The 27,192-nt window shown below is 41.9% G+C and overlaps 1 protein-coding gene and 1 long non-coding RNA gene across 2 annotated transcripts in view; both read left to right on the top strand.

Moving 5' to 3' along the window:
* The window catches only part of LOC309717160 (uncharacterized protein), an 80,482-nt gene extending 53,532 nt beyond the window's left edge, over positions 1–26,950 (top strand). The window contains exons 23-33 of the mRNA XM_082551490.1: positions 17,423–17,470; positions 22,526–22,573; positions 22,861–22,904; positions 23,278–23,560; positions 23,933–23,976; positions 24,533–24,824; positions 25,334–25,377; positions 25,681–25,954; positions 26,333–26,382; positions 26,471–26,544; positions 26,721–26,950. Of these exons, the coding sequence (XP_082407616.1) occupies positions 17,423–17,470; positions 22,526–22,573; positions 22,861–22,904; positions 23,278–23,560; positions 23,933–23,976; positions 24,533–24,824; positions 25,334–25,377; positions 25,681–25,954; positions 26,333–26,382; positions 26,471–26,544; positions 26,721–26,949 (1,430 nt within the window). The 3' untranslated portion in view covers position 26,950. The remainder of the gene's footprint in view (positions 1–17,422; positions 17,471–22,525; positions 22,574–22,860; positions 22,905–23,277; positions 23,561–23,932; positions 23,977–24,532; positions 24,825–25,333; positions 25,378–25,680; positions 25,955–26,332; positions 26,383–26,470; positions 26,545–26,720) is intronic.
* LOC309717176 lies at positions 12,957–17,358 on the top strand. The gene is made up of 4 exons (XR_014279641.1): positions 12,957–13,032; positions 13,974–14,018; positions 14,742–14,774; positions 17,171–17,358. It is a non-coding gene; the product is annotated as an uncharacterized lncRNA (long non-coding RNA).
* Positions 26,951–27,192: the final 242 nt, after the last annotated feature.

Consider the following 27,192-nt stretch of genomic DNA (forward strand, 5'->3'; position numbering starts at 1 on the left):
TTAGCTAACAAGTTACAGCCATTACAGAACTGTGAAGTAGGTCTATTGATTGGTTATGACTGCCCATCAACACTAGCCCCCCTAGAGATCGTCACAGGCAAAATAAACGAACTTTTCGCACAAAGAACCCTACTAGGATGGAGTATTATTGGTTCTGGTAATCCTCACCTAGACAGAGAAGGTAACCAGAGTTACGTGCACAGGATCACAGTCAAAGAAATGCCCATACCATCAGCCACAGATGTACTCAAAGTCCTAGAGACTGACTTTAATGAGAGAAACTATGAGGATAAGTATGTATCACAGGACGATGTTCGCTTCATACAAATCCTCAGTGATACAATAAAACAAAGACCAGGTGGGCACTATGAGATGCCGCTTCCCTTCAAGGGCAATGATCCACCAGCGCTTCCCAACAATAAGAAGCTAGCCACAGTCCGACTGCAACACCTGAAGAAAAGGCTAAGGGCTGATAAACAGTATCATGAACATTACTGTTCCTTTATGAGAGACATTATCAGCAGTGGTGATGCAGAATTAGCCCCTCCTTTGTCTGAAGGCAAGACTGCATGGTACATCCCACACCATGGGGTATATCACCCGAAAAAACCAGCCAAGCTAAGAGTCGTCTTTGACTGTTCAGCAAAATTTCTCGGTGTCTCATTAAACGACACTCTTCTCACAGGTCCAGATATGATCAACTCATTGGTGGGGGTACTCTGTCGTTTCAGAAAGGAAAATGTAGCCATAATCTGTGATATCGAGAGAATGTTCCACCAGTTCTCTGTTTGTCCAGACATGCGCAACTATCTGAGATTTCTGTGGTGGCAGGATGGACAATTAGACAAAGAACCCAGAGAGTACAGAATGGCTGTACATCTATTCGGTGCCAGTTCATCCCCTGGATGTGCTAATTTCGGCCTGAAATATTTGGCACAACAGTACAGAGCAGACTATCCTAAGGCCTCAGAGTTTGTTGAACAGAACTTTTATGTAGACGATGGTCTAACTAGTGTCCCATCAGTTAAAGAGGCACAAGAACTCATCACCGAAAGACAAGCACTTTGTAGACTTGGCGGTCTACATCTGCACAAGTTCAACTCAAACCAAAGTGATGCGCTTTCCCAGCTGGAACCCTCAGACAGAGCAGACACCACAGAACCGCTCGATCTCAAACCTGACACAACAGCTGAAAGGCCATGTGCTCGGCATCCAGTGGTCAATCAAAAATGACACTTTCAGTTTCAAAATAAACACTAAGGACCAACCTCCCACTCGCCGGAGCATACTGTCAGTGATCTCATCCCTGTACGACCCACTAGGGTTCGTAGCTCCCTTCACCTTAAGAGGCAAAGGTATCCTACAGGAACTGTGTCGCAGAGGCATTGAATGGGATGACCCCCTTCCTGACAACTTACGTTCACGGTGGGAGGACTGGAAAGATTGGTTGGAAAGACTAAAATCGGTTGCAGTGCCTAGATGTTACCACCCACCAGAACTAACAGACATTGTAAAGGTGGAACTGCACCACTTTTGTGATGCTAGTGATTTAGGATATGGTGCATGCTCCTATATTAGGTACCTCAGCAACGAGAAGGTCCACTGTAGTCTTGTTATGGCTAAGGCAAGAGTCGCACCTACCAAGGTGACAAGTATCCCACGATTAGAACTCTCAGCCGCAGTCACATCAGCCAGAATGAGCAGCATGCTAAAAGCAGAGCTTCAGATGTGCATTAATGAAGAGTTCTTTTGGACTGACTCCCAAGTAGTCTTAGCTTGTATTAACAATGAGGCACGACGGTTCCACGTCTTCGTTGCCAACCGTGTTCAGTTAATTAGGCAAACTACAGATCCCAAACAGTGGCACTACATTGACACAGCTCAGAATCCTGCAGATTACGCCTCTAGAGGGCTCAGTGCATCAGAAATCATGTCAACATGTTGGTTGTCTGGTCCAAAGTTTCTGTGGGAACATGACATTTCATATGCACCCAGCCCCTCAGCTGTGTTGTTAGTAGGGGATCCAGAAGTCAAAGCAGTCAAAGCTCTCACAACTCAAACAAGTGAACAAGACAATATCCTCAGCCGTTTGTCAAGGTTTTCAAGCTGGTCAATGCTCCTTAAAGTGGTTGCAAGGATAAAAAGATTGAGATCCAGCAAAGCCCAGTATGGAAACTTTGTAACAGTAGATGAACGGAAAACAGCTGCTGACACAATAATAAAGCTCCTTCAGCAGCAGGCCTTTTCTCAAGAGATGGAAGTGTTGAAGGTGGGAGATAACCTTCCGAGTTCAAGTCCCCTCTTTAGAGTACATCCAGTACTAGATCAAGGACTTCTCCGTGTTGGAGGAAGACTGAAGAAGTCAACACTCTGTCAGGGACTTAAGCACCCCATCATCCTCCCTAAAGACCATCACATTACAAAGTTGATCATTGCTCATTTTCATGCACAGATTTGTCATCAAGGTAGAAGCCAAACTCTCATGGAAATCAGATCGAACGGATTTTGGGTGATTGGTGGGAGCAAGGAAGTTGCAAAACTAATAAGCAAATGTGTTCAATGTCGAAAACTAAGACGTTCACCAGAAGAACAACGCATGTCTGAACTTCCAAAGGAACGAGTTGAAATCTCAGATCCTTTCATGTATTGTGGAATGGACTGTTTCGGACCATTTGTCACAAAACAAGGTCGCAAAGAGCATAAAAGATACGGACTCCTCTTTACTTGTCTTTCCTCACGTGCAGTCCACATTGAGATGCTTGAGGATCTTTCTACTGACTCTTTCATCAACGCTCTGAGATGTTTCATTAGCTTAAGAGGAGCTGTTTGTAAGTTGTACAGTGACCAGGGTACAAACTTTATTGGAGCCAAAAATGAGCTAAGAGAGTCTCTTAAACAATGTGACACAGATGCCTTAGAAGCATTCCTTGCCAATAAACAGTGTGAGTTCGTCTTCAATGCCCCATCTGCTAGCCATGCTGGGGGTGTGTGGGAACGACAGATTCGAACCATCCGCAATGTTCTCAATGCCACCATTGCTCAATGCCAAGGCAGGCTGGATGACAGCTCTCTAAGAACTCTATTCTATGAGGCGATGTTTATCGTTAATGGTCGACCACTGAGCGTCGATGGAATCAATGATCCTAAATCTCCTGAACCTCTAACTCCAAATCACCTAATATTGATGAAATCAAAGGTTGCACTGCCTCCACCAGGAAAGTTTGTGAAAGAGGACTTATATGCAAGGAAACGTTGGCGCAGAGTCCAGTATCTCACTGAGCAGTTTTGGAGTAGATGGAAAAGAGAGTACCTTCTGAACATATCTACGAGACAGAAATGGCACATACCACGTCGAAATCTTAAAGTCAATGACATAGTCATTATCAAAGAAGACATGCTTCCCAGAAATCAGTGGCAACTGGCTCGAGTGGTTGAAGCACCAGAAGAAGATGACGGTTTGGTCTGCAGAGTCAAGCTTCAAGTTGGTGATCGAGGCTTAATAAAGAAGCAGGGAACAGCACACAAACCTCACGTAGTTGAGCGACCTGTTCAAAAGCTTGTAGTTCTATTAGAAAATAACTAATTGATGTTTCAATCAATATTGTCACATCAGGCGTATTTTTGCGAAAGTTTATTGATGATGTATTTGAAATTGTGTTCGTTCTTGTAGTAATGTCCATATGTTAAAGCTGGAAATCATGTAAAGAATGTTGTTTGTTATACATGATTTGGTGGGAGTGTAAATGTCCAGTTTTGTTTATTGATCTAAGCCTGAACAGCTACGTGTAGCGTCCAGTAGAGGGCTCTGTTGTTTAGTTAGCGGCAAGCTGCACTTCCAGCTCAGACCGGTTTTTGTGGTGCACATGTCCCAGTAGGCAGCTCTCAATGAAGCGTGAAGCAGCGTGATACCGGACTCTAGCGAAATTAACAATTTGCAGCCCTTGGAATGCGGAGCGAGGTACATGTTTTAAGTGTTATTTCTTTGCTTAACTGATATTTTGTTGTATTTTCTGCTTTATTTGAGTTCATATTTGTAATAAGCGTCTAAGAAAATGTATTTTGTGTTTCTGTTTAGTTTTCACTGTGCATTGGTGCACCTCAGCACTGTTAGATTCTGAATGAATCTCAAAGTAAAAATTACTGCACCCGTCGAGGCTCTCTCTATTTATTCCTTGGTCCGAGGGACTGCTACAGAACACATCCTTATTCTGCTGACAGCTCGTGTCTGCGTGTAAAGTAAGGCTTAAGTGATTCGTCTTGCATATAACTCGGCCACCCATTCATGGTGTAGCTCCAGACCTTGCTGAGGATTGGATCCTTCATGGTTGTTCTCTCAATGTCTTTAGCTACTATTGGTAGCTCTTCCACATGTGAGAAATAGAAGATACTTCCCTCCTCTGCAATGTTGTCTGGCGTATTCCGAGGTAGACGTGACAATGCATCTGCATTAGCATGTTCAGCTATCTTCTATATTCAATGTCATAGTTGTATGCCATTAGAATAAGAGCCCAGCGTTGCATTCTTAGTGCAGCGAGTGTTGGGACAGCTGACTTTGGCCCTAGTATAGCCAGCAGTGGCTTATGATCTGCTAAAACAAATTTCCCACGTGTGGGACTAATAAAGGTTATCTTATCTTATCTTATCTTATGAGGGTGAATTTCCTTCCATACAGATATTTATGGAATTTCTTTACTCCAAAAATTATGGCAAGGGCCTCTTTTTCTATCTGGGCATACTTTTGCTCAGCTTCAGTTAATGTTCTTGATGCGAAAGCCACAGGCCTTTCCTCTCCATTTTCAATGACATGAGAGATGACTGCGCCCAATCCATAAGGTGATGCATCGCAGGCTAACTTCAATGGCAGATTTGTGCTGTAGTGGACCAACACTTTGTTCTGCAGCAGTAGACTCTTTGCATCCCTGAATGCTTTTGCACATTCCATGGTCCAAATCCATTTAGCATCTTTTCTCAACAGGTTATGCAAAGGCTGAAGAATGGTGGATGGATTGTCCAAAAATCGACTGTAGTAATTTAGAAGACCAAGAAAGGACTTCAGTTCAGTGACGTTTGTTGGTTCTGGTGCATTTGCTATGGCTGCTACCTTTTCCTCTAAAGGATGCAGACCATCCCTGTCAATACGATGTCCCAGGTACTCCACACTGCTCTGAAGAAAGTGGCACTTGGAAAGCTTCACTCTGACACCATGCTTCTCCAGACGTGTGAGTACTTCCTCCAACCTCTTCAAATGATCCCTTTCAGATGAAGCAGTGATGAGGATGTCATCCAAAAAGCAGGTCACATGCTCCATCCCCTGAAGGATTTGATCCATCACAGACTGGAAAAGAGCCAGAGCACTGGAAACACCATAGCTGAGGCAATTGTACTTATAGAGACCTTTGTGTGTGTTGATGACCAGATACTTCTCTGATTCTTCATCCAACTGTAGCTGCTGATAGGCATGAGAAAGGTCAAGTTTACTGAAGGATGTTCCTCCAGCTAAAGTAGCAAACAAATCTTCCGTATTAGGAAGTGGATATCTTTCCTCTTCAACACACTGGTTGACACTGACTTTGTAGTCACCACATATCCTAATCGTTTTGTCTGCTTTTGGCACAGTAACAATAGGGGATGCCCACTCACTTTTCTCAACCTTTGAAATAACCTTCACCTTTTCCAATCTGTCCAGCTCCTTTTCCACAGCTTCTTTTAGTGCATAAGGAACTGGGCGAGCTTACAGAAAATTGGTGCAGTGTTTGGTTTAGTGTGGATTCTAGCTTTAAATCCCTTTATGCAGCCTTGGTCATCCGAAAACACTGCCTGATGGCGCTGAATCACTTCTAGTACTCCTGGCTTTGCTTCTTTCTGCACCAGTACTTTGTGTACTGTGAAAATCTGTTTCCAGTTCAGCTGTAGTTTCTTTAACCAGTTTCGTCCAATCAGAGCTGGTCTGTCTCCCTGAACAACGATCAGTGGTAGGGTGATGTTTTGAGTCCCATACTGTACTGGTAACATAATATATCCACGCACAACAATGTGTTGGCCTGAGTAGGACTTGAGCTTTAGCCCACTGGCTGGTTTTATAGGGAAATGAGTGAGATGCATCTGATAATACTTGTCTGATACCACCGACACTGCTGATCCTGTATCCAGCAGCATGGTGGTGTTCTTGTTCCCAAGCGCAACATCCACTGTGTATCCCTTCTCACTGGAGGTGATGGAGTACATTGAATATACTCCAAAAAGTTCAGCTTCATCATTCCTACTTGAGCATTCATCCTCAGTTTCCAAATACTGAGTTTGCTGACTGAATTTTTTATTCCTGCAAGCATGTGCAATGTGTCCTATTTTTGCACAAACATGACACTTTTCACTCTTAAATTTGCACTCACGTGCTGAATGCTTTCCACCACAACAATAACATGGTTGCTTCATTCCTGTGTTTTTTTTAGGTCCCTTCCAGTTCTTTGGCTTGTTATTGCCCTCTTGCCTGTTCTGTCCTTTCCATCCTTTGTTGAAAAAATTTGGAGCATTTGTCAAGGCATTTACGTGGTGAGTGTCCTGGCGTCCTGAGAACTCCATCGTATTTTTTGAAGCGAGTTCCATGGATACGGCAATCTCACATGCACGTAGAAATGTAAGATCTTTTTCCAATAGTAGCTTGCGCTGCACGGCATCAGAACGCAGCCCACTAACAAAACGATCCCTCAGGGCCTCATCCAAATATTGTCCAAAATCACATGTGGCTGACAACTGCCTCAGGGCGACAACATAGTCAGAAACTGCCTCCCCTTCTTTCTGGTTACGTTTCTGAAAACGAAAACGCTCAGCTATCACCACTGGAGTCGGCTTATAATGCGCACTTAACGCTCCAGTCAGCGCTGCATATCCCATGGTACTCGGCACCCTCGGAGACACAAGATTCTTTAGCAGCCTGTATGTATCTGCTCCAATCACAGAGAGAAACGTGCACACTTTCTTCTCATCGGAAACATCATTTGCCAACATCCATTGCTCCAGCCGCTCCAAATATGACTCAAAATCTTCTCTCGATTCATTATACTCTTCAACACGACCCACATGCATCGCCATGTTAGCTCACCAAAAGCTGTTCCGCTGCAGCCGTGAAGAAAACGTCTTGGTTTGTCTTTTTCTTTACATGTGAACACAGCCCTTCTACTGCCTCTGTCACGCTGTGGAAATCTTTAGAATCCTCGTCGCCAGTTGTGATATTCTGGGTTAGGCTCTTTGAAAAGATCAGGACAGAAGGACGTGGATAGGTGCCTTTATTGAACAGCAGGACATCACACACTAACTTGTTGTTTTCTTAGCGTGCAGAAACTACCCTTTTTTGTTGTTATATATTGGTCAACCAAGAACTAGCCCTGTAATGGGCACTTCTGTATTTTACCACTGGGGGGCAACAATTCACTCTATTACAGCCCGGTACAGTAATTACATGCGGCTTCCCTCGCGGGGCATTGTTGAAGATTGTGACCTTTTATGTCTCCACATCTTCTGCATTGTGTCTTTTTTTCTTTCTGTGTTTTGGCGGTGGTTTGTTTATGTAGCGGTGTCAGTTGCTTGGGACGTGCCCCTTCTTGCCATTTAGCATGGACGCGGTTCAGTTGTGAGTTGGTAATATCCATTTTAAAGTTAGTGCTTAGCATCTCTTGTTGCTTCTTTACAAGCTCACTTTGTCGGGCTCTGTTAAGCGCTTTCTCTAGCGTTAGTTCTGGATCCATTTGTAGCTGTTCTGACAATCGTTTGTCTTTCAGACCCACGACAAATCTGTCTCGCACCATTTCATCATGCAAAGTCCCGTATCCACAATGTTCTGCCAGACAATTGTTAAGGTTCAAAAATTGAGGAAGGAGAGTACAAACAACCATGGTCCAGAAGCTCTTGGTCAAACAATGATTTTAATGAATACACGCATGGGAAGAACAGGAATTGATCTTCAACTTAATCAAAGCATACACAGATATTTTATACCGTCAGGGCTTAACTTTAATGACGCCCCTTCAACGTCACAGATACATTTTATACATAGATCAAATCAAAACCACAATGACTTTTAACACAGTTCAAAAGAACATCGTCTTCTATTTTCTGCCGGATGCTCGCTTGTCATCTTGACACCTCAGCAGCAGTTCTGCGACAAACTGCTCTTTTTGCAACCCCAGCAAAACATGATTAAACTTTCCCCTATAAATGATTCTCTCTAACTGAGTGTGTGTGTGTGTGTGTCTGTGTGCTAACCACAATTGCACCCTGTTTCACCTCGCCGACTAGCTCCTGACCTCTAACCAGACAGAGAGACAGAAGCCACTCTCGTATATGTAATAATCGAACTGAAACTATGGATATGGCATCTACTAAATAAATGTTTTAATCAAGAACTTCTAACGAAACCTTAATATAAAATGACCTGATATAAGTGTTTTGTAAGCATGTATTGCAGTTCCTTCTATGTTCTAGTTTTCCCTCAGCATGGATCATCTGGACACACCAGTGAAGCTTAAGACCTTTAATAAACCTGAACATCAACTCAACCTAAAAACAAGCACAGATATGCAATATGTATAAAATAGTTATAACTGCATCTGGAATACAAGGTTAACATAATAATTGCATGCATAACATCTTAAGGCCTTCTTAAAGCTATCTGTTACTTTGTTAGAGCAATGATCATACTGCAGATTATATTATACTGCAATGGTAATGATGATAATTATTTAACAATAGCAGTAAAATAATTTCCCTGCTCCACACAATGCAGTGCAGTATGGAAGTTGTCAACTGACTCACCCGTCTCTTGTTGGCGCTGGTTAAACTTCGCTCGCTCAAATATGATGTTTCTTCGGGCTACGAAGTGAGCATCCAACCTCCTTTTAACGGTCTCATAATCGCTCGCCTCTTCGGGAGTCAGGTGCAGGGATACCAATATGTCCTCTGCCTCCTCGCCCATAGTGTAGATAAGGGCGTTCACTTGATTTTCGTCCGCTTGCGTCTCCAATCCAGACGCGATGCGAAATCTGTCAAAACGCTTTATCCATTTGGTCCAGTCGTCGGACCTAAAAGTGAACTTCTCCGGCGGGGTGACTTGAAACTGACTCATGACGCCACGTCTCTTTTCGTGCAGCTCCTCTCTGGCCGACCTTTAACCTGGCACCGACGCCGAAACCTTCCACTTATGCCCAACTAACGTTTCCAGTTGTCTTCTGACACCATGTTCCGTTATTTGAGGTTATGGATGTTATTTGACTGGAGGCATAACTCACAGACACACGAGACGCGCCATTACTCCAATGAGTGTCCTTTATTATTTTTCATCCCCCCCACAACAACAACCCAGCAGAAACGTTCCTACCGTTTAACATTTACCTGATACTACAGAAACAACACTGAAATGCTGATGAAACCTGACACTGACATTGAAATAACATTGATTCACTGTTGTTCTGTCATCGTTGATTGTTGATCTATTTATAGTTGACAAGGTGACAACAATCACGTTGAAAAACCAATGATTTATGGTTGAGCGGGAAATTGAAGCTGCAACCACTTGGACTATTCCATAGCACCCCTCTCAGTGGTACATCCCTCCAGGTAACCATTGTCTTGTACAGTAGAGCGGGACATTCGGTTTACTCTCAGCGGAATTGACCGGAGAAGGCATCAGTTCATGCATTGCACTGGCCTGCACCACGATTAGTATAAGGTAAGAATGAATGAATTTTCTTCTATTCGTTATTTCCACGGTCGCATTTGAATAACAGTAAAAAAACAAACAAACTGGTTAATGTAAAGTTTCGGAAAAAATGTGGGAGCCCGAAATCGTGTCTACTTTCATCATACAATCCGGCAACAAGTAAATTGCACTGCGAACAAAGTCTATCAACAAAGAAAACATTTTCGTTTCATACTTTTACGTTATATTCCCTTACAAAGCTAGCTTTAACGCTTCGAGGGTTCCTTTGTTCTTGCCGTCGCCTCGGCGCTTGACCCAGACTTTCACTCTGTAGTTGCTTTTTAGCATAGTACTACAAAAAAACTGTAAATCTGTGATATATGATTGATAAACGTAACGGTAACTGTATAAATGTGTTCAATGACTTTGTTACTTTTAATGATTGGTGAGCACCCGCTTCGATTCGCACTCAATTCAAACTTTACGTTGCACGCTCACCTACCTTGCGTTTCCACCTTTTGTCTACACTGTGTGTGCAAACCTGGTAAAGACCTATAGTAAACGTTTGACCTCTGTTATAGCTAGGTTTCATTTGACGTAGACGTGACGTCGACGTAAAGCGCGAAATTTGACTGGCGGTCGGAAGTGAAAAAGATAAGCGCAAAATCACAGACAGACAGTACGCAAAATGCCTATGTCCTGTTGTGTTTACGGATGCTCCAGTAGGTCGACCAGAGAAACTGATAAACGGTATTTTAGGGTACCAAAAATAGCCCAACGAAGAGGAGAAAAATGGAAAATTCTAACCGAAAAACGTAGGAAAAAATGGATTTTAAATTTACGTTTACAGTCGGGAGGAGCAGAGTCTGCCAATGCCCGTGTCTGCAGCGACCACTTCGTCAGAGGTAATGTTATGTTTGCAAACGAACTTATTAGCATTAGGTTGTCGTTAAATTCTCGTTTACTTAGTGCTTTTAAGTTAGTAGTCTAATATTGACTTGATTGGGACTATAGGCTGCCCAAGTGCTTTGGATGACGAAGAGTCGGAGGACTGGGCTCCGACGGTCAATCTCGGCTACGAACGAAAACCCAGATCGGAATCAGTTCTCAAACGAGAGAAAAGAATGAAGCTTAAGGCAGAACAGCATCGATGTGCAGAGGCGATTTTGGATATGCAACAGACGGCTGAGAATGGTTTACCTTGAAACAAACAACTGTCACTCTAACGAAGTCCTAAGGATGTGGCATGTTTGTTGACGTTAAAGCCGCTACCGCTAACTGTTAGCGTGTTTAAGATAAAGCAATATAAGAACAAACACTCACCCTTGCAAACACCAAACTGTATCCATCACGGAGACGTTTTGTTCCAAGGTTGTGGACCCACCCGCTGACAAAAAAATTGTACGCCTCCAGACTCTTGAAAGCTTTCATTTGCTGCCTAGTGTAGTAAGAAGTCTGGAGGACCAAGTAGTTGGTGATATCCACAGCCTCGATAGTAGGCAAATCCTTTACTTCTGTGGTGTATTCGGACATTTTCAAAGAATACGGATCACGTCCGATATATTTTTTAACTATCTGTTTATATCTCTCCCGAGAAACGGGGTCTAAAGTTGCACAATAGCTGCTCTCCTGACTCTCCACAGTGTCCTCCATGTTTACTTCCGCCCTCCACTCAAAAATCGCGCTGCCTCCGCACGTCATCAGAACCACGTGACCGCAACCCAACTATTGCCAACAAAGGTTATGTTACAAAGTATTGAGTTGTATTTTTGTTATCCGGTTGTTCAGTGATGACGCGACGAATCCTACTTCCGGGTCTAAAGTAGTCTGCGTTTAATATGGCTTTTGTGTTGTTAACATGTTTAATGTTATGTATTTTCTTCTATTTGATCTCAAAAAGCTCCTAAAACAGTCGGTGATCCCTGTTGACCTCTCTCGGCTTTTATTACCACTAATCATTTATTTAAGCTCAGTTTTTAAAACCTTAGGATGTAACTACAGCCCAGCCCATGCAGCAGTATATGAATGACTAACCTCGTATTGTAGATGGATTATCTCAGTTGTTCTCCTGGCTGAAGTTTGGTCCTTTTACAGCATCCTGCCATGCGATTACATTTGTTCCTGACCACCGAGAACACTCACGGTAACTTTTATCGAGTGGAAAAAAAGTTAGCTTGTTTATATTATGCTAACATAGCTGTGTCGCTAGCGGTCACGTAGCACATCATTATATACCAGCTAGCCAAACTTCAGTAACCCTGCAAACGTCACTGCTGTTTAGTTTTCTGTCTTCATTTATGCTGGAAGTGATAACAGAGCTGTACGTTTTAATTTGTTTCCAAAACCCCGCAGTCAGGACATGCTATATTGTATTTAGATAGAAGCTAGCGAGCTAACTTCCTGCTAACTTCTAACTCCGTTAAATGTCATAAATTCCGTTTTCATGGATGCCTGGATGTTAAACTCAATTGTTACACCTGGTAGAGCAGAACGCTGATCATTTTATTAAAGATGAAAGACTTTAGACAGTTTTTCAACTCTCAGTAATGCCATAGTGATCGTTTGATATATGGACCTGCAGCGGAGTTTAGACCCAGACACGGCTAGTGACGTCAGACTGAACAACCGGATTGACCAAATACTTATTTTCCACCCTGATTTACGAATAAATTCTTTACAAATCCTACCATGTGAATTCATGCATTTGTTTTTTTTCACATTCTGTCTCTCACAGTTGAAGTGTACCTCTGGTGCAAATTACTGACCTCTGTCATCATTTTAGGTGGGGGAACTTGCACAATCGGTGGCTGACTATACTTTTTTGCCCCACTGTTTAAGAAGTTTAAGAATCCTGAGCGTTCATAAGGACGCAGAGGGGTACCTTTCGCATTACTATGAATCCTCGGGGCCGTGAAGCTGTGAATGAGTTTTATCCATAAATCATCCAAAGCCTCATTAATCTGTTTTTCAATGTCATCATCTTATTGTAACTTGAAACATAGTGACAAAGATTTACTGTCCTTAAAAAAATAAACCAAAATTAAACTCTCACGTTTTTCTTGTTCATTTTGATGATTAATTAAAACGTTTTATAATTTAATCTTTGAAATAAAATCTTCATTTTTATCAAATGATTTATTCAAATAATAATGCAGTGTACATTATGGAGGGACGGGGGAGGCAGAAAATCAGAATATTCATTCAAAAAAATATAGTGGTAAAACACTGGGAACAATTTCTGCACAAGATTTTAAATTATGTTTAAAGGTCACAGACTTTACCGCGGAGGAGGCGCTTCGGTGGTTCTGGAGATCCTGAAACAAATCGACAGCAGCGCAGAGGTAAGAATCTGCGATTAGATTCATATTTTAAACCCGACACAAACCGCTGCGGTAGCTCGGTGTCAGGGTTTGAAGACTGAGTGTTAGATTATTGTATCGTACGGAGCGAAACCTAACGGCTGATCGCCTAATAATGAGCAACTACTGGAAGGACCGCTGACGTATCCGCACATCTGTACAACAAATAAAGTTTAAAACGGAAGCAAAAATGTTTAAAAAACAAAATAAACAAAAAACTTCCCGCTCGTCTTTGCTCTTCTTTCAGTTTCACTTTCTTCTTCAGAGCCTCTCGATTTTACCCCCCAGTCCCCGTTTATAACAGCTAACAGAGTCACTGATCCTTACACCGTCCGAGAACATTTTGTTCCCAAATCGCAGTTTTAAAACGCAGTTTGGCGAATTTGTGCGAGTTGCCTACAACGTATTTCCACGACGGTGTTTCAGCTTATATTTGTCCCCAGTGTGATTCCACAGTGTTCCAGATGTTGCTTCCGCTGATTGATCATTTTCACTGCCTCTGACTGCAGATGTCGTGCGGTTTGACAGGATTAAAGACCTCGGATGAAGAAAAACGTTGTGGAATAAGGTGCAGGTTTATGAGAGAGAGAAAGCTAAATAATAAAAATGAAATTAAAAAGCGTAGGTCTCCGCGGCTAAGAGGTTCAGCTCCACAGCTCCAGTTTCACATTACAAATGAAAGTCTTGACTTCTTGTGTAATAACAATCATATATAATGTGCTGATGGAGCTGCTTCATTCTTCTGTATAAATGTGGAGCTGAAGCCATTATACGTGACGGCTGTGAGGGTCACTGCGTTTAACCTCCAATAGTTCTTTAATGCCTGTAACATTACACCCATGTATGGTATTTTAATATTACTGCTCTTAGCACCATCACACATTCATCACACATCAAACTCTGTGTCTTCCTCATTTCCGCAGAGAACGCTACAGGTGGACAGTCCTCAAAACGTGGTTCCAGTGACGGTGAGTTCCGTATTGTTTATCAAAATGACGTAGTATGAGCTTAAAATTTAGTCTAAATTATTGTGCCGTGTGCTTTGACTATAGAACTTCAAGAGTGGAAACTCGTCTTTATTGTCCCAAAATACAAAAACAACAGAAAAAAAGCCGTAAAAAACTAAAGAAATGCAGAGAATAACATTCTCAGTATTTAAGAAAAATGGATAACGTGCAGAGTTGTTGTTTTCTGCAGATTTGCAGTTTTTAATTTTAAAAGCTGGAAACTAATGAAAGCTGAAACGATTTTAATCAAAGGAAGCCTTTGAATAAATATCATGGTTTCTGTCTGAAGGGGGAACATTTTCTCAGCTATTCTCACAGTTGTAATCAGCACATTGGTTACTAGGGCAGCGTGCTGTTTTTATTAGCAATGTTTTATTAGCAATAGATCGAATAAAATAAAGAAAAGAAAAGATAAGCTCATTTCAGGATTAAGTTATCTATGTATGTCCAGTGGAGCCAAATATTAATAACCTAAAGAAGAGCCATGATTTAGTTGGTTTTAATGTTTTCTGGTGCATCAGCCCATCGTTTATTGTTTTCAACCAACTGGAAACAAATAAGGTGCACAGTTTTAAATCTGAGCAGCCCTTCATCCTGTGGACAGAAGGAAGTTGTTTATATTCTATCAGTGTAAAACATCATCATCAGTATTAATCAATAGTTTTTCCCCTCTGCTTGTTCCAGCTGCAGCATCTGGTGGATGTACAATGGCAGACGGTAGGTGCAGCATGAAGTCCTCTCCCTGTAACTGATCCTGACTCAAACTATAACTTAGCTTGAGGTCAAGAGTAATGAAAAAAAAAAGATGTGTGCACTGTGAGGCACAGAAATGAAAATAAGTCTTTGAGATTTTGGTGACGTGCTTTGTGGTGTTCCTGCAGTCTAAAAAGAAGTATCATTTTAGCCAGCTCCTGATTTTAAAGAGTCTGCACTCAGCTGTTTGGTCTCCAAAATCAATGAAATGCAGCCAGATGCTGCTCCTTTTCCATTTTTGCTTGTTTCTTCACTTTTCTGTGGTGCTCTGAGTACCTGGTCCGTAACACTGTTCGCCATCTTCCTTTATTCACATAACTGTCTGATCCTTATCTGTCCCTGCATGCCATTGGTCACACGGTGTGCCCATCAAAGCTGCTGGTTGCATGGATTCTCGGCAGGGCTGAGTGGTTGAGGCTGAAGAGTCGGCTTTTGTCATTTGCTACAAAGAATGAGCTCTTTGTGTCGGCTCGTTTGTGAATGACACATCACTAAACCCTAAGTTCGGCTGTGGTGCTGCAGCATGAGGACAGAAATCACTTAAAAATAAATCATAATAATTTCTCTTGTGAGCACAGGTGGCTTCTGTGTAAAGGTTATGATCAGCTGACCGACGCTGCTACTATTTGTGGATTTAGCCAACTGAACTCAGCAGGCTTATAAGCAGATGTTCCATGAGCTGTGATGGCTGATTTCCAATTCAATCAGTTCAATTTTATTTATATGGCACTGAATCAACGATTGCCTCAGTGTTCTTTAGTGTGAAGAATGAAGCTGCTGTTAAGGTGGAATTCAGTATCATTACCTTAAATTTAATTTGGTGTTTGCTGCCCTTGATGTAACCTTGACCATGAGCACCACAGTCTGTTCTGCACAATCCAAAAACAACAACTAAAGCAACCATTCCCAAAGTCAGGAGTGCTGCTGCTAAAAACCCAGGACAGGTCTGGGCTGAGACAAAAATCTGTGGGGGCTCATCATGATGGGTCTGTCTGTCTAAAAAACCTGGACCCCCCATGGCTGACAACCAAGATCACGTGAAGTACCCTCTGAAAGTCGGCTAAAAGATGTGAATGAAGCATCCAGCAGCGAGCGAAACCAGCTCACTAGATTCTCTGTAATAAAAGAGGAAACTGCAACATTAACTTGACTCTTGGAAATCCATCCATCCATCCATCCATCTTCATCCGCTTTATCCGAGGCCGGGTCGCGGGGGCAGCAGCCTAAGCAAAGAGGCCCAGACCTCCCTCTCCCCAGCCACCTCCTCCAGCTTATCCGGGGGAACACCAAGGCGTTCCCAGGCCAGCCGAGAGATATAATCTCTCCAGCGTGTCCTGGGTCTGCCCCGGGGCCTCCTCCCGGTGGGACATGCCTGGAACACCTCACCCAGGAGGCGCCCAGGGGGCATCCTTGTCAGATGCCCGAACCACCTCAGCTGGCTCCTTTCGATGTGGAGCAGCAGCTGCTCTACTCTGAGCCCCTCCCGGATGGCCGAACTTCTCACCCTATCCCTAAGGGAGAGGCCAGCCACCCTTCGGAGGAAGCTCATTTCTACCGCTTGTATCCGCGATCTCGTTCTTTCGGTCACTACCCACAGCTCGTGGCCATAGGTGAGGGTAGGGACGTAGATCGACCGGTAAATTGAGAGCTTCGCTTTTACACTCAGCTCCCTCTTCACCACGACGGACCGGTGCAGCGTCCGCATTACTGCAGCTGCAGCCCCAATCCGTCTGTCGATCTCCGGCTCCCTTCTCCCATCAGTCGCGAACAAGACCCCGAGATACTTGAACTCCTCCACTTGGGGCAGGAACTCATCCCCGACCCGGAGTGGGCACTCCACCCTTTTCCGGCTGAGAACCATGGCCTCAGATTTGGAGGTGCTGATCCTCATTCCCGCTGCTTCACACTCGGCTGCGAACCGTTCCAGTGCGAGCTGGAGGCCCCCACCCGATGAAGCCAACAGAACCACATCATCCGCAAAAATCAGAGATGAGATTCTGAGGCCACCAAAGCCTTCATGTGATTACAAACTGATTACAATGTAAGCACATCACGTAAAACAAACATCTTAAAAATATTGGTTTTATTTTAGAAGGAAAACAAAGTTATGAGTCCATGGACCGGGTCATGATCTCACTTGGAAATTCAGGAAACACAATAATGTTTCAATGTCTGGCTGAAAAAAGTGAAAGACATCATTTATGTTCTATTTTTAACATTTAATTAATTTTAATTATGAAATAAGTGTGATTTTTTTTTTTAAAGCATTTTGTTATTAAAGCGGAGAATAAAGTGAATAAAATTTTCACATGATAAACAACCGTAAACTTTTATTGTCGTTTCTTTCCTTTTTTCTCCAGGAGAGCATTTTGTGGATAAACACAGCGTCCAGCTGATCCAGGGAGTGAGCAACATCGCACCCATTTTGGATGAGCTCCTAGACAAAGAAGTTATCGACCAAGAACAATATGACAAAATTAGAGCTCTGCCTACCACTCAGGACAAGATGAGGGAGCTCTATAGTGGTCCCCTGAAAGCTGGTGCAGCCTGCAAAGACATCTTCCATCAAATCCTTTTGGCAAATGAGAAATTTCTCGTTAATGAGCTCCGAGCTGCAGGATCCTCAGTGGGAGCAGCTGCTGTCAGCTTTCTGTCGGCTGGTAGGTTCATCAATATTACCTGTTCTGTCTTCTCACTAAGTTTTATATAATGTGAACAGTGAACAGTCAATCACACCTTTTCTCCCGCCACAATTTTACTTTTCGTTAGCTTACATACTTTGTTCTGTCTTCAAGTTTTCATTCTAAAGGAGGAACTCTCAGTCTCTCAGCTCTCGGTGGCAGCGAGTCACTAAACTCAATCCTGCTTATATTTCTTTCTTTAGACAGATGTCAAAATGCATAAATCGAGTCAGTTCTACTTTTACCACCAGTTTTTAGCACCAGTTAACGAATGTTTTTAGATGTTAAAGAATTCAACAGAACTTGTGGTAAAATACCAAATATAGAACTGTACCACATAGTGCCATTTTCTGTATGAAGCTGCTGGCTCTGTGGACATGAGGACGATCAGTTTGAGATATTCTCAGATATCTATTGTTTGCAGCACTGAACTGGTGTCCCTGACTTGACTGAAGACAGGTGGGATAGAGTTTTATCCTTAATGGGGACGATGTTCAGGAAACTGGAAGTGTCAGCAGGTGTTCTAAGGAGCTCTGAAAGAAAAGCATCTGGACGTCTTTCAGTTTCTTGAAGACGTTTCAGAAGCTTCTTCAGTTCTAAGAGCGACTGGTGGAGCGTCCCAGATTTTAAGCCCTATGGGAATGTCCCCAAGAAGGTCGTGGACCCCCTATTGATCCTCTGCCTAATCACATGAGCAGTACTAGAAAAATTACCATTCCTGGTGCAACTCTGTAAGCCTTAGTCTTCTGCAAGAACAACACATTTCACAGCTGTCTGTGGCTGTTTTATCATGTCATCAATACTTGCATGCAATGTGGCAGCTGTTGGAGAGATGTGATATAAAACTCTACAGAAAGATCCACAGTAAACACTGGAGTGGAGTTTGAATCTGAGGCTGAAGAAGATGAGGAGCAAGACGGTGCACTGAAGTGTTCAATCAATCAATCAATCAATCTTTATTTATAAAGCACTTTTCATACAGAGAAAATGTAGCACAAAGTGCTTTACATAGTTAAAAGCAGCCCACCCCACCCTCCAACTCACTCCCCACACTCTCAATACACATATATCCCCCCACCCACACACACACACATACACACACGCGCACACTTAAAGAGTAAAAATTGGGCTGGGCTCGCATGAGCCAAGTGAGGAAACACTATAACAGGGAGCCGTCTGCACCGGGAGCCGGTCACAGACCGCAGCCTCCAGGCTGGGCACACAGCAGGAGGGAGGCAAAGGAGCCCCCCAGCCAGGCTGAGAGGACCCGAGAGACCCAGCAGCCACGGTCAATAACAGCCCCGGTGCAGAGAGCGCCCTCCGAGGAAACACTGGAGATATGACGCAATACAATATATATAGGGTAAAATGATAAAATAAATAAGAACAGGATACAATATAAATATAAATAGAATAAGAAGATTAAAAAATGAATAAGAATAAAATCAAACAAATATTAGGTAAATCCTAAATTAATAATAGAATAACAGGATAGAATAAATAAGCATAAAATAAATAAACGCTAAGTAAAAGCTAAATTAAAAAGGTGGGTCTTGAGCCTGTTCTTAAAAACATGTACGTTCTCTGCGGCCCTGAGCTCCTCCGGCAGGCTGTTCCACAGACGAGGACCATACCACTGAAACGCTGCCTCTCCGTGAGTATGTGTCCTGACTTTAGGGACAATCAAAAGGCCAGTACCAGAGGACCTCAGGGTCCGCGAGGGTTCGTATGGTAAAAGCAGATCTGAGAGATAGGAAGGCCCAAGACCATTAAGACATTTAAAAACCAATAAAAGAACTTTAAAATCGATCCTGAAACACACGGGGAGCCAGTGCAGCGATTCTAAAACCGGTGTAATGTGGGCCCGCCCTCTGGTCTTCGTCAGCACACGAGCTGCCGAGTTTTGCAAGAGTTGTAAAGTTGAAATATTCTTCTTAGGAAGACCAGAGAGCAGGGCATTACAGTAATCAATGCGACTGGTAATGAAAGCATGCATCAGCATCTCCGTGTTGGCCCGAGAGAGAATAGGGCGGACTCTGGCTATATTTTTTAGATGATAAAGTCCAATTTTGGTTACATGTTTAATATGTGGGATAAAACCAAGCTCAGAGTCAAAAATAACACCCAGGTTTTTCACTTGTAGCGAAGGACATAGTGAAAATGCCTCTAATTTAGACAAGAGTTTCTCTCTCTGAGCCTCAGGACCGACAATTAAAACTTCAGTTTTAATTGTTCACACTGTGTACACTTCTCTGTCTCGCTCACCTTCCTGTGAACTCATCAAAATCATGCAGAGCAACAAAATCTGCAACCTGGGGCAGTCCTTATTAAGGGTTACTTACTGTGGACCACATCTCAGAGTGTTCATATTTAATATCACTGATGCTGGGATTCTTATATTTACATAACACAAAACTAAGAATCAGCTGGACAGGAAATGTTTGAAAGGCTGCCTGAATCATTAAGAAGGGTCTGATGTGGTCAGCACCTGGATGTGAGCGGATTGTCAGCAAAGTTTCCTTCACTTTGTCTGGAGTCAGTCTTGGCTGTTGGATCATAGAGAGTGATGGATTCAGGATTTGCTGATTGGGCATTTTGTGACAGAGAAAAGTTGTTTCATTTATTATGTATCATGTATTTATTTTTGTTACATCCCCACGATGAAGGTCTAGGGGTGTGTGTGTGGGGCCTGGTAACAAATGGGTCCAGAACAGAATGAAAGGAGAACAGACAAAAATGTGTAGTAAATAAGGTAGTTTTTATTATAGAGAACCTTAACATAAAGAGCCGGCAACGCCGTTTTACCAATAACACCAGAAAAAGAAAAAGGTTGCAAAAACAAAGAACACAACAACCAAACAAAAAACTCCACACCACGAGGAGGCACTTCCAGGGGCCCACAAGCTCACCCTGTCACTAGCAGCAGCTAGCTTTACTGTGTTGAGGCCAACAAGCCCACACTACTCACATGAAGCAGCTACACCGCTTCCACAACTCCACACTCCAGGCAGGACAATCACACATCAAGATCACAAAGCAGAGAAAACCACACTCTCACATCCAGTTCATCCCCAGCTTATATGACCTCAGAGAGGTGATTGCTGACTGGGCCCAGGGTGTAAACGAGAACGAGGCCAATGAACAGCAGCTGTGTCCTGGGGATAGAGGAGCGAGAAAGGGTGGAGCAAGAGGAGGCGGAGAGAGAACACCACACCCACACAAAGCAGTTAGAGGCTGTATCCCAATTCAGGGTCTGCAGCCTTAAAGTACGCAGCCTCAACGATCCTCAAGGGCCGCGTACTCAAAGACCGCTAAGGCCGGAAGTGCGAGGCTTGTGAAATGGGACGATCTAGCCTCCGTTGCGCTGCCCAGGTTGCCTAGCAACCATGATACTAACAGCTGGAAGCGTGTCATACAGCTTTGTTTGACAGAGATGAAGGAGAAAATCTTTTGTTCATTTGTTTGTTTCTTTCTACATGAGCTTTGATCATTCTCTGTAAGATGAAGCTCAGCTATTGGACGGCGTATATTTTAAAGTAAAGGCTTTAAAACCAAGTTAGTACAAACGTCACTAATGTCACATAACTTTGCCGACATGTGGCCAACAGGAATGTTTTAATGTTCTTCGTTATTAAACATTTGCACATAAATAAGTGACATAATATTCAGTACTTAAAGTTTACTCTTCGGGCGCCCCTCATCCGCTGTTTTTTTTCGGCAAAATTATCCACACCCACCGCCGCGCTATGCATTCTGGGATATGTTGGGCCACGAAGTCTACACCGCCACGTCCTTAAAATTCATCGAAATGAAGGACGCATTTGAGGGCCGCATTTCGAGCAGCCTTCGAATTGGGACAGCCTTCGTCGCATCGCTGTGACGTAATCGGCCTTAAAATGCGGCCTTTAAGGCTGCAGACCCTGAATTGGGATACAGCCTAAGTTTCAAACTTGGTCATCAGTCTGTGGAGGCGACCATGGAGGTTTTAACAGACATGAACAGACCTGATCTGATGCTGAGGCTGTCAGAGAGCAGCTCAGGTGAGACCAAACAAAGTTTAATAAACAGATTTTCATAATTTACAATAAACTTGTTTAAACAACTTCTAATCAACAAACATTAAAATAAACAGGAAACACAACAGACGTACAAAAGTAACTTTGCATAAATCATCAGAGCTGAATCCAACCTTTCTCTCTGTCTCTGTCTTGTTCTGACATCACTGGTGAGAATATTTGAATTCATCAGCTTTTGATCATCTTAGACGTCACTCAGCTGCACGTCCTGCTGAACATGTTGTTCTGATGTTGAAGCAGCACTGCACAGCATAAAGTGATCAAACAGCAAACATGTGGACAGTTAGAGGATGATTTTATATGTCAGCATAACATCATTCATTTGTGTGTGGAAGGATTTTAAATATAATATTACACCTTACAGTAAAAATTAATTTAAAGAATTAAATCAGAGAAACTCACAACAAGAACTGCATAATATAAACTTTATTATCATTTATAAATGAAAGAATTTGTTTCCTCTGATTTATTTTGGACAGACGTTGATAAATGAACACATTCAGGTTGTACAAACACAGTAAAATTAAACAGATTTGTTTTCATATTTCAATGTTTAAAGTAAAAATATTCAGCTTATTGAATCAGTGACTTTCTTTAGTAAATGTTCTTTTAAAGCTCTTTGAACTTCTTTCCTTTGAAAATATTTTTCTTTGTTTTTTGCATTTTGAGCTCATTAATATCAGTCTTGTGTTGTAAATGGATCTTTATGTTAGCTTTGATTGAAACTCCACTATGGAGACAGACGACCTGTATGAGGTAAATGATTCAAAGTCTTTTCAGTGATTTCTCTGTGATTGTGTAACTATGGCCTCCTCCTGCCTTCAGTCAGCACAGCTGAAAGTGAAATATTAAAGCTTTTTATTGTCAGGACTCAGTGTTATACTCAGGATGAGCACACATAAAGGACACACACAGTGTCTGTGTCATGTAGTTACAGTTTGTATTCAATGTGTTGCAGCTGCAGGATCATCAGCTGAAGGATTTGATGTGGAGGAAACAGAGAAAGGTCAGTGTCCAGAAAACACATGAATCAATAAATACACTCATTGATATGAAGATGAAGAAGATGAAGAAGAAGAATTACTGAATGAAACAGAACTGGATCATTTCCTCACACGTTGATAGTTTCCCATCAAATATGACTTCATGTTAACAAGTTTAATGTTGTTATTAATCCAACTTACAAGGATCATCAGAATGAAATCAAAGCATCAGTTATTTCAAAGTGTCTGATTATTAACACTGATGTTAAATCAGTCATGAATGAAGCTTTTAATCTTTCTTTTCTGTCAGAGAAACACTCTGAGGATGAACGTTGGCCTGCACTGATCCACAAAGTGAGTCATGTCACATCTGTCTGACTTCAGATCATCCAGCTTTCATTTCATAAACACAGGATAGAAATCTTCAATAGAAACAAATGATTTGATTTTGATTGGAAAAGTCAAAGTTTGATAAGTTGAGCGTGTGCAGTGAGGGAGGTCTGCAGCAGGTCAGAAAAGTCCTGAACTTGTTAACAGAAGCAGAATAATTGTTAATCAGCTGTTTGTGATCATTGTGACAAAGATGACCAATGACATCATCACCTTATGTGATGGATGATGTCATCTAAACACATCTACATTTGTAAAGTGTTGATGAGAAAACAAACAAACCTGAAAGTGAGAAATGTCACATTTATCTCATGAACATTTTCTTTGAATTTTCCAGGTAGAAACGATGGAGTCTGTTATTGAGCTGCTGCTGGAAACTCTGGATGGTCTCAATGAGCCGGAGCTGCATGACTTCAACTGGACCCTGCGACAAATTCATCGCAAATATTACTCAGACTTCTCATGGATGTGGTACATGAGGACAGACCTGCAGCACACAGTGTTTCTGATGGTGCAGACTTACGGCCAACAGTCAGTGGAGAAGACCATGGAGGTCTTAAAGGAGATGAAGAGGACTGATCTGGCTCAGAGGCTGTCAGACTGCAGCTCACTGCCTCGAAGTAAGACAACAAAATCAAAACTCATTAAAGTCATAAAACTGTTTTCATGTCTCATAAACGTCTGACTAAAGTCTTCTTTGACTTTATAAATAATATTTGTAATAAAGACAAAAAAACACATCTTTAAAACATATTTTATGGCTGTTCTGGAAAAATCTACTTCAATAAATACATAAAAATGAGACCAGATTAAATCCAAATACTTTGTGAGGAGGAGTAAAAATGACTCCTTCATACTGTTTATTATTGCTGAGGAGGTTTCAGTGTAATTCTGCATATTGTCCATTTTTCCAAAGTCATATTTCCTGAATAATTGTCAGTTAGTTGTTAAATGTGTTTGTCATGAGTGACTTTGAGCACTTTTCTCCTCAGAGAAACACTCTGTGGATGAACGACGCTCTGCACTGATCCACAAAGTGAGTCATGTCACATCTCTGATTCAGTACAAGACAGCAGGCTGAAAGTCAGAGGACTAAAGTATCATCAGTTCTCATGTTGACTCATTTTCTCATGATTTCTGCTGGATGTTTGTGACAAACTGAAGCTTCATTCAGTTTGACTTCTTCAGCAGTAATTTTCTGCAACACTAATGTCAGGATGTCTTTACCACTGAGGATGAGCTGAGGAAGTGTCAGCATGTACATTTGTCCTGACTCTTCAACAGGACAGAGAAATCTGAAAACATCAAACACTTTCAGATTAAACAGGAAACTTTATTCTACTTACAAATATTAATAAAGAATGAAAGATAATGTGAAATCAGGGAAAGATTCTTGATGGATATATTTCAGTTTTTATCTGCACAGTGAGAGAAGAACTGCAGCCTGTAAAGAAAAAGTATTCAAACCCATAAAAGTGGATCACAGTTTTAGATTTTCTTCATTTTTTTGATAAACGTACCACAACTAGTAAATAGATGCTTGTGTTTGGCTAAATAAATATGTGACCCCGTGATTGTGTTTATTGTTCCAGATGGCAACAATGGCAGCTGTTAAACATCTGCTTTTAGAAACTTTGAATGATTTGAGTGATGAGGAGCTCAAGAAGTTTAAGAGGATCCTGCAGACGATCCTTCCTTGGAGGAATCTGTCATTCTTCTCATATACAGACAGGTTGAGTCTCTCATTAACCAGAGCAGATATAATGAATCTGATGGTGGATGAACTTGGTCATCAGTCTGTGGAGGTGACCAGAGAAGTTTTCATGCACATGAACAGAACTGATCTGGTGCAGAAGTTACCAGAGAGCAGCTCAGCATCCAGAGGTAAGACCAACATGCATGAGTGTAAACTCTGTGTCATCAACAGGTTTTTGTGTTGCTGGTGTCATGGTGGTGCAGTGGTTAGCACTGTGTCCTCACAGCATGAAGGTTGTGTGTTTGAGCCTCCTGGTTGGCTGGAACCTTTCTGTGTGGAGTTTGCATGTTCTCCCTGTGCCTGCATGCTTTTCCTCAGAGTGCTCTGGTTTCCAGTCCAAACACATGCTTGTTGGCTTTATTGCTGGTTCTAAATTAAATGTGGGTGTGAAAGGTTGTCTGTCTGTTTAAAACCTGAGGTGGACAGGTGTACCCTCTCTCATTATCACAGCTGGGAACCCCCAGTTACTTTGGTTGGACAGGATGGAGGGTTTCTTTGTTGGGTTCTTGTGTCATTTTATTTAGTTTCACATGATTTTCTCTTTTAAATCATCTGTGTCATCTGAAGGCTGATTCTACTTGGATGTGTGATGATGTTTGAATCCTCAGAGTTGATGGTAAATGTCTTTCCTCCTCAGAGAAACACTCTGTGGATGAACATGGAGCTGCACTGTTGAAGAGAGTGAGTGTGACTTTAACTCAGCTTTTACAAAAAATAGTTTTTAGTATTGATAGAAATGAAATAATGTTTTCTTATGAAACTTGAAGTTTTGCAGTTCATAAAGAGAGTGAAGTAAATATCAAAACCGCCAGCTGTCTCTTCAGTGATTATTCTAAAAAATATAAATATTAATGAAGACATCTTTTTTTTATTAATATTTGATATTTCTACTACAGTTTCTCTGGAAATTAAATAAAAATAAATCTTTAAATCGTCCAACAGAGATATTATACAGTAACTTAATACATTGTTTTGGTTTTACAGGAAAAAGAACAGGAAGCTGTCAGACAGATTCTCTTGGAAACACTGAATGAATTCAGTCAAAAGGATCTAAAGAAATTCAAGCAGTTGCTGCCGTTCACGTGCTTTAAGATGAGCCTGCCACAAATGGAGAGGTACTGGTATCCAAACAGGACAGAAGACCTTGTGAATCTGATGGTGGATAAACTTGGTCATCAGTCTGTGGAGGCGACCATGGAGGTTTTAACAGACATGAACAGACCTGATCTGATGCTGAGGCTGTCAGAGAGCAGCTCAGGTGAGACCAAAGTTTAATAAACAGATTTTCATAATTTACAATAAACTTGTTTAAACAACTTCTAATCAACAAACATTAAAATAAACAGGAAACACAACAGACGTCCAAAAGTAACTTTGCATAAATGATCAGAGCTGAATCCAACCTTTCTCTCTGTCTCTGTCTTGTTCTGACATCACTGGTGAGAATATTTGGATTCATCAGCTTTTGATCATCTTAGACGTCACTCAGCTGCACGTCCTGCTGAACATGTTGTTCTGATGTTGAAGCAGCACTGCACAGCATAAAGTGATCAAACAGCAAACATGTGGACAGTTAGAGGATGATTTTATATGTCAGCATAACATCATTCATTTGAATTCTTTGTGTCTCAACAAGGACGAAAAACTGAAAGAAGTTCAGAGCTTGAAGGTTGTCAGAGCCTGACGGTAATCCCTTCCATTCATCCATTTATTGCTAAAGTTTCTTTCTTTATAAACATGTGTACTTATTGACTAAAGAGACTGTCCTCTGCAGCAGGACTGCAGTGATTGGACTAAACTTGAACCTGAGGTGAACAGTACAGATGCAGACGAGGCTCCAACTTACAGGTAAATCAACTTCCTGAATGCTGCAGCACAGCAAACTGGAACTACAGGAAACAGTTCAGCTTTGGATTTATTCCCAGAGGAAATTCTTCATTTTGCATCCGATTCACACGACTACTCTCTGTGTTTCCATTCACTCTGTTGTTCCTTCATGAGTGTGTATTTAATTCCTGTTTCAGCCTTCAGTCTGCAGCAGGACACTTTGAATGCAGAGTGTCGGGCTTGCGCTGGGTCTGTAAGGGAAAGACCAGCTTTCAGTACCAGTTTAGATCTTGGGAGGGACACATGGAGAGGATGGAGAGCAGACAATACATGCCTGCAGGTCCTCTGATGGACGTCACAGTCACTGCTGGGAAGTTAAATGAAGTTCACCTGCCACACTGGATCTGCATCGGTAAGAGGACATGAAGGAAGACTTTCAGATGTTTGACATTTCTGACAGTGAGCGCACAAACTGTTATAAACTGTTTTCTTTTTTTTTCTTTTTTTTTCTTTTTTTTTTAGTAGACCAGAGTTTAGTGGAATATTCTTTGGTGTAGTTATTTAATTGTTTTAATTTGGTGGCACTGAGTCTCTAATGTTTCAGTTTGCTAGCATAATGAAAGTTTAAAAGTTTGAACATTTGTTAAGAAATTAAAAACTTTCCTTGTT

The sequence above is a fragment of the Aulonocara stuartgranti genome (genome assembly GCF_965226115.1).
Source record: "Aulonocara stuartgranti genome assembly, chromosome: 11".
Classification (NCBI taxonomy): domain Eukaryota; kingdom Metazoa; phylum Chordata; class Actinopteri; order Cichliformes; family Cichlidae; genus Aulonocara; species Aulonocara stuartgranti.